This window comes from Merops nubicus, unplaced genomic scaffold, assembly GCF_000691845.1.
Source record: "Merops nubicus isolate BGI_N331 unplaced genomic scaffold, ASM69184v1 scaffold4949, whole genome shotgun sequence".
In the NCBI taxonomy this organism is placed as follows: domain Eukaryota; kingdom Metazoa; phylum Chordata; class Aves; order Coraciiformes; family Meropidae; genus Merops; species Merops nubicus.
The window spans coordinates 48,676-57,102 of NW_008632925.1; the positions used below are offsets into that span (position 1 = coordinate 48,676).

The 8,427-nt window shown below is 45.0% G+C and overlaps 1 protein-coding gene across 2 annotated transcripts in view; it reads right to left on the reverse strand.

The window, feature by feature from the left end:
* LNX1 (ligand of numb-protein X 1, E3 ubiquitin protein ligase) overlaps positions 1-8,427 on the reverse strand; it is a 65,009-nt gene that overhangs the window by 8,215 nt on the left and 48,367 nt on the right. For both annotated transcript variants that reach the window (XM_008948051.1, XM_008948052.1), the window contains exons 6-8: positions 7,950-8,087; positions 2,329-2,506; positions 239-467 (exon numbers count right to left, since the gene is read on the reverse strand). In XM_008948051.1, coding sequence (XP_008946299.1) covers positions 239-467; positions 2,329-2,506; positions 7,950-8,087 — 545 coding nt within the window. The remainder of the gene's footprint in view (positions 1-238; positions 468-2,328; positions 2,507-7,949; positions 8,088-8,427) is intronic.

The window sequence follows — 8,427 nt, forward strand, 5'->3', positions numbered from 1 at the left end:
TTTTCAAGACTGGAACAATTCAGGATCCTTTCCGCCCTTGCAAGGGGCTCTGCGTGTCTATTTTTCCATGTACACATACCCATTACAACAGGGAGGTATTTAGAGTCAAGTCTGCGACAGAGCCTGGATTTAATTAAGATGTGAGTGCAATGAATCAAGCCAAAAGAAGGAATTGCCAGAAAACACAAATCTTTCCTCCCACTCCCCTTCAGCAAGAGGATGCAATCTGTGGACTTACCGCGGCAGCCCCAGCCACATAACCCAGGAAGGTGACCACTCGCTGCTCTCGGAGGCCACCTGTGTGGCCTCAGGAGGCAGCAGGCGGCCCTGCTCCTCCTGGGCTTCACAGGCTCTCATCTCCAGGGCTTTGAGCACCACTGATGAGTTGGTGTTTTTCAGCAGGGCGACGGCCTCACTCCGGCTGACCCCTGTCAGGTCAATCCCATTCACATTCAGGAGAATGTCACCTACGACCAATAAAAGGGATGAATAAAACCCTGCAAGTGTTTCCGGCATCCACTCCCCACCCTTACAAACAAATGAGTCAAAGCCATGGGTAAAATTTTGCTGCCTGATGAGGCTGTTAATCCTGTCACTTAGTGTGGATAAACATGCCACAGGCATGAGGGAAGGGGCTAGATCCCCGTACACAGGAGTGCTGCCAGGCTGGACAAAGGTTTTGGTCCTGGATTCATGTCACATCACATCCTGCACCTGGAGCCAAATGGCACAGCTGGGGTCTTGCTGTACCAACAAGCTTTGATACGGGCACCTGATGCTAGCTGGGTCTCCAAAGCCCACTTCCAGATAACAACTATTGTACACAACCTGAGCTTGAAACCTGAAAGCTTGTAGGAAGCCAGTGCTTCCTAAGCTGAGGACTGGTGTTCCAGCTGTCTCTGTGTAGTTTGCTGTGCAGAATAATGTATTATTATTTTAATGTTAATGCCTGTTTGAACAGATACAAGCCAAAGAATCATTTTGTCCACCTTATTTGTTATGTAGGCACAGCAGCTTCAGAAAAAAATGCAAAGATGACCTCAATTACTACAGGGAGAAAAATAAAGACATTGTTAATGTCATGCAATGAACCACTGTGCCAAGTGCTCAGCTACTGTCTGTGGCATGGTCCAATACCAGGGCTTCCCTGGGTGCCCTCTGCAGGCAGGGGCAGTACCCACCAGCTGTCCGGGCAGTGTGCCGTGGACATTAACCTCTTCTTGTGGTCTGCCCCGACGAGACACACAAAAGCCTAAGGGCTGCTCTAGACCGTGGAGGCTTACGGCATTGTTATAACGTCACATATTCATTTGTTTCTAATTTTATCAAATTAACTAGGCTGATTTTTCCACACTGCCTCATGATGAATATGTTTTTTCAAAATATATCCCACTGAGAGCCAGTCATTTCCCAGCAGGGGGAAAGGGGAAAGCTGATGTTTTGCTCCTGTTGTCATGTTCTCACACGGGTTCTGATGAGGAGCCATAGCTCCTGCAAAGGGGAGGTTCCCACATGTGCTGGTGCTGGGCGATATGACCCAGGCTCACAGGTCTCAGCTGCATTGCAACTGTTCTGCTCTGCTCTTGGTTGCCTTCATGTCCCACACACTCAGGATTTCCTTCCAGCTTCTGGGCAGTGACTGGGCTGAACCTGAGCATAGGGGTTGGAAAGCAAGGGGATGGAGAGCTGTGCGGTTGCTGGACGCAGGGTACCGAGGTACGTGGCTCTTAGAGATGTAACACCCTGAAAACTGAGAGTTTCACCATTCCTCTATGGCCCACCTGTTCCCATAAAACCCACTCATAAAATATGCTCATCTTACTCTAAAGGCTTATTCATGCGGAGGAGGAGAAGCTGTTAGTTCTATCACTCTGTTACATCAGGAGCCAAGCAGAGTTATGAAGCCAGTGTTTCCAGACGTGATATTGAGCCACAATGGAGTAACACTGCTTCATATATGATGGGGATTCTGTCCTTTATATTTCTTTCGAAGTCATAAGTGGTATGACAAACAAGCACAAAAATGTACATCAAAACCCCATGGAATCTGCAAAGTGAAGACTTCAGTAGCTGGGAGGTGGTATTGCAAGTTCATTTTCCTGTAAAAAGAATATGCCTACATCCCACTTCACAGAAATGGTTACACTCTCTCTCTCTCTCTATATATATATAAAATACCTTTTCTGGTAGCTGACTTGAGACCCTCTGATGCATCCCGGAATCTATGGGATGGCTGAAGATGTCAGGGTGTGATACTCTTTCACTACCCCCTGTTTTTCAAAGGAAACCTTTGAGTTAAAGCAGGCTTTCAAAATCTCCTCTTTTTACCTGTTTTTATCCTGCTGTCTCTGCTGATAACTCCTCCAGGTTCTACACTTATCACATAGATAGGCAAATCCCATTCCCGGTTAGATGCTCCACCAGCTACAGTCATCCCCAGCGATTCTGTGTGATCCTTCCGGACAGCCACCACCTTCTCATGGCAGGTGACAGCGTGAAGGGTACTCTGTGATGGAGAGAACAGCAACAACGAACACATGGGCATGGGGAACTCACTGGCAGCTCAGGCATTTTCTACTGAAATGAATATTTAATAGCTAAAGTTTAACACCAAAGTGTTTTAGTGTTAAGACTGATAGAAGCAGGTCTTTGAAGTGTAAATAAGGAGTACGATTTTTTTTTTAAATGTTGTTGATATTAATATCATCAGTGGTCCTCATATCTTTGACTGTCAGGTCACAGTTCTTACCTAGCTGCTTGCAGTCTGAACAACATCTGTACAGTTCATGAGAAATAGTCCACCTGGGTTATAGAAGTAAAACTCTTGGGGACATATTAGAAGATAGACACTTAATTTGGTTTTCCAGATTTCTGTTGGGAGTACACTCAAAGAATATGTGTTTCTCTTCAGGAGAGAAGGACATTTATAGGGTGAAGAGCCACCAGTTTTCAGGATGCTCTTCCTTGTGCTTATGCTTAAAAGGTCACTTAGGGACAGCTGTCTTTACTGTCTGGGGACAATTATCCCTCTATTCGTCCCCCTGAACAGAATTTACATACACATGGCTGATCATGCAATAACTAGTGTACGAGTGAGAGTGAAAAACTCAAAGTTGGCTTTGGGATGGAGAGGCAACAGAAGCTCCCATAAAACCTGTGTCATGTTTACAGTGCATCCAGCTCTTACAGAAGAGTTCAAGAGACAAGAATGATTCTCCAGAGAATTTGAATTTAAATGTTAATAGTTTTGACTTCCTTAAGGATTTTATAAGCTATGCTCCTGGCATCAGCTCCTGAAGATCCCAACCCTTCTTGCAGAAACAGCACCATCCATTCCAGACTACTCATATGTAGATATTATAAAACACTGCTAATTACATTTCGAACATATATTAAAAAAAAACAACCAACCAAACAAAAAAACCCAACCTTCTCATTCAGAAGTGTGCCCTCACATTTATAATATGCAATAATAAACTATGAAAGTAATTTAAAGCCACATTAATATTATCTTAGAAATCAAGGACATTCCACTTTGATTCCTGGGCCAGCAGCACAGAAAGTGGAGCAGGCAAGTCCACAGCTGCTCCTGCAGTGACAGTGGACAGAAGGAGACAGCAGCAAAAAGTTTTTATGGCAGTCAGGCAGGCTATATCTTTGTTTTGTGAGTTTTCTTTGAAAGGTATATTTGGTGGAACTAACTCCACATCAGGATTTCTATGCTACAATATTGACAACAAAACCCAGAGCCATTTAGCAGCCTAGCACAGGATCTTTAGATGCTTGAGCAGAACATCACCACAGGCACAGTGTCAGAGTAATTTGGCTTATGGCTCACAAATGAACCTAAACAGTTATTTAGGTTTTACAGCACTCCCTTTTAAAAAAGTATAAATGTTCTGGTCCAGATAATTATAACCTTTCACCTTTGTCTTTAAGATGCAAATGTTTTAAACACAGTAGTTTAGTCTTTGTGCAAACTAAAATTAATGTTTCATCCATGTTTGTGAAAAACATTGTCTTTTTTCCCTTGTAAAGGAATGACTTTTCTACCAGGAAAAACTTCCTGAAACATGTGGGATGGGGGCACTACTAATTGTTAAAAAAATGTGGTCTGAAATTTTGTAGCCAAACATGAAATTGGAATTAGACTTGCAACTCTGAGTGTTCCGAGCAATCCTGTTACTTATGCAGTGTCCATCATGTCTCAGACAACAAAAACATTAGCTGAGGATCTGGCTAATGCTCTGTTTTTGAGGAAGCAACACAGAGATAAGCAGATTTAAAAGCAGTGCTTGGGGACAAATGGTCCTGTTACATTTCAATGAAAAATCACAAATGTCCCGTTACTTGTATCCTCAACCATGTAGGACCAGTTTTCCTTTGAAGCTACTCTTCCACATCTCATTTTTTACATGGTTGCAGATAGAAGGGAACTGGAGGGGACTTGGCTGAGACGAAGGCAGTGATGAAAGGAAAGTAAAGCCTTTCTTAGTAAACACACGTAGAGGTTTCTTGGAGGTACAACTGATAATGAGTAAGCCAGTTAAAAGGCAGCGTTTATCACTGACTGCATTTCAATTTATTCTCTTCTAAACAATTGTCCTTCTCTGTCGTTTTGAAGTGACCCTGGAGGTCAGAAGAAAAGCGTAACAGCTCATCTCATCCTCTTTTTTTTTTTTTTTTTTTTTTTTTTCTGTGTATTTACTGGCAAATAAATATTTACAGCAGAGTATCACAACATCAAAACCATGACACATGTCTTGCAGGCAAAAGATGTAGCTGTTTGAAAAATGTTCTTCATCTGAATGCTCACCTGCTCCTACGGTGAGAAAATATTGTCTGCTCAAGCAACATGGAGACTGATTTGTATTGAGGACTAGACAATTTGTCAGAAAAGAGAAAGAAAACTGTTCCAATGAAAAACAAGTGCTATTTAATTAATGGTAAAGCTCCCGCTGACTTCAAAGAACTGAAATCTGGCCTGTTTATGTGTTACAGCCTGGCTTAACAACCTCAGCTGCACAGGAAAGTGATTCTGACATCTCTTTTCTGAATCCAGGCAGCAGCCAGAGCAGTTTTGGCTGTGCCTCCCCTGTCTCCGTACACAGGAGAACAGCTCTGTGAGAGCCTGTGCAGGACCTGTCTCCCAGCACACTGTACACCCAAGCATCACTGCTGCCAGAGGAGGACGTGGTCGCTACGTACCGTCCTCCTCCTTTTCCAGCGCCTTGTTGGCTGCGTGGCTGATTGCCATTGGCATTGGCCTGAAAGAGAGCCACCTCCTTGTGTTTCCCAGATGGAGGCAGGCTGTCACGAGGGCAACGGTTTGGCCAAGAGTGGCTTCTGAGCTCTTGCACAAGCAAGATGGCTGCTGGAAGCTAGAGTTTATTCTTGATGCTGAATACAGCCAAGGCTTGAGAGCGGATTTCGGCCCACGTTTATGTATGAGCTCTACAGCGAGAGCTGATTCCCTCAAGGAGAGCATTCCTGACCCGTAAATATCACCTCCTACAGTAAGCTCAGGGGACAAAAAGCACCTTAAAATTAATCAGAATTCAAGTCAGTGAGCAATCTGTCAATCACACACAATAAAGCAATCCCACTGATGGCAGGAGGGAGTAGACTCATCAAACCACACACACAGGTAGGAAACTCCCTTGACAGTAAAGTCCAGCCAACAAGCATTGCCTTGGTTTTGAGCAGGATTGTGCACTGTGTTAGGACACTGCACAGGCCCTAAGCCTGCAAGCATTTCTCCTGCAATAACACCTATTTAAAAACAAATAGCATTTGAAGTCTGCCAGAGCCTAAAGTTTAAAGATCTTGAGTTGCAAATGATGCTCAGTTAAACCTTCAGCAAAAAAGCATGAGAAATTCAAACTGACACACTCATACACTATAAAAGAACAAATGAGACTCCAGTAATGATTGTATCAGACCAAAAGCCCACAGTGCCTGAAGCTTATTGTGTCAATCGGCTGTACTGATCTCCTGATCTCCTGCCAGAGCATTTTCTCTGATATAAGCCCTCCATTGCACACACACGCAAAGCTAAAGGGAGCTAGGAACAGCTCAGAATCCTTTTTTGTCTGTGATCTTCCCTGGAAAGTGCCCAAGTAGTGGCACTGGACAGAAGCCTACAGCAGCACACCCACTCATGTACTTATGTAGCACCCATATCTTGTGGAAAACTGGAAATCCCCCTAAATGCTCTGACCTACCCAACAACAGATGATTCATTAGTCTTTAAAGGGCAAGGTCAGCGTTGGTGCTTCAATCTCACAGCTACCCAAAATAATGTTGTATTTGCCAAGAATTCCCATCTAACACCTCTCAGTATAGGAAGAGAGAATGAGGAGCTAGAGCAGTTTATGGAAGACAAGTCACATTCCTAAATAATCCTGTGTGGTGTCAATCAGATCAATGTGGTAGAGCTAGCAGGTGATCAGAGCTTCACTAGAAGTCATACAGTAGCAACATAAGCTAACTGCTGTCCTACACATATCTCCTTAAGGAAACCATTACTTCGTTAGGAAGTAATGCCTTGCAGATGCATGATTAGTTGGGCACTATTTGCTACTAGGTACTAGCTACCAAGCATTGGCTCTGCTCTCTGGCTTAACTCCTGTTGATCCACTCACACCTAGCAAAGGCTGTGATTATGCCTCATGGGAAAGTAAAAACAGATAAATAGAAACTAGTATATTTTTTACACATAAAACCATTGAATAACATTGTAAAAAAAAGGCTCAAAAAAATTAGTATCTTTAAGGATTTGTAACATGCAGAGCTAGGCTTGTCTCCTGGCTGACAGCTGTGCACCCAACCCGACAGCTGGTTCAGTCCAAAGGTGCCTTTAAGGACACATCTGGCTGCCAATCAAGCAGGATGGATTTAAACGCGCTCTGCCTGTCCATATCCCTGATGCACGCCTGGCATGGGTGGCCAGGGAACCAGGAGACCAGCTCACAAGGGCTTGCATAAGTGGTAACACAGAGTGATTCATGTTAATTATCCAGTCACCTGACCTCAGATTTAGTGAAATAAACAAACTGAGCCTCTGAGAGGACATGCCTTGTTACGTCTATAATGCAAAGAATAACTTTGCGTAAACTCAGTAAAGGTATTTTCAAAGCTCTCATGACTTTAAAACCTTGTATATTTGACCATGAGAGTCTCTCTGCCTTGCGCAGAGATTATATTGCAAGTCTAAATGCACTTAACACACGATGGAGCTGGGTACAGAGGAGCAGCTGGAGGGACAGTTTGGTAACCAGAGACGTATCTGGGCAAGATGGTTGCTTTGCGCCATGGGGCCCTGGGTTGGGTCTGGCCATGCTGCGTGTTGCTGGCCCTCACAGCACGTACCCCATGTGGGTGCCGGGTGCTGCCAGCACAGAACCAACACACTTTGGGTGCAAAGCTCCACGAAATGACAGCATGCTCACAGTGGCCATGGAGACCACAGCTGCCATCTGCTGCCAAGCTGCCAGCCAGGTCACAGCATAGGTAACTTAAGGAATGAGCAACAGGCTAATAATGACTAATTTTCAGGTAGCTTATATGAATATCTCAGGCCAACAAGTGAAAGCTTTTTGCCTGTAGACTTTACTCCAGAGGGAGGAACTTCAGATAAGCCTCTTATTTTTGTTGGAGCACATTGCCAGCCTGTGCTGGTCAGACCCATGACACTGTACACATGTCAACCCCTGCCGCACTATTGCCCTTTGCCTTCCCCTTCCCTCCCCACCACAGACAGAATCAGAGAAGCAGCAGCACATAAATAACGAGGAGCACAGCTTTTACCTTTCCACTGCAAAATATAGCATGCTTCTTCTGCTGGCAGAAACCAGAGGTAGCAACCTGAGACACTAAAATGCCAGTTGCCCACCCAATGCCCTGTCCCACAGACAGCAGAGGACCAAGAGGAGCGCTCGCGCCCTCACCTTGCTGGGGTGGCTTCTTTCGGCGGGACAGGCCTGGGGGCCGCTGCCGCTGTACCTCCAGCCGGTCTCCTGCAAGATGTCGGGGGTCTGCTGCCGGGTCTGCCGGGACACGACAAAGTGAACCTGCTTCTCGCTGGCCTGCAGAAGGAGGTACAGCATAAATCCCACCGCTCTGCCGCAATGGACCCCTGTACTGCAGCCCCAGAGGACTTCAAAGGAAGAGGGAGGGCACAAGGGGAATGCGGTTCTGGATGGGACATCAGCCCAAACTCTCGCTCTAGGAACAGGAGCTGCAAAAACAATTAACCCAGAAGAAGCTCAAAATGCTTCTGGGGCTTTTTGCACAATGCAATCCTAATACTGATGTGCCTGAGAGATGCTGCAAAGCTTCTACTGAGTAATGTTGGCTCGTTAGGTTTAGGCTATTCTCTGCATATTCTTAATTCTGTGCCCAGGTGAATTTTTTCTGTCCTGCTGA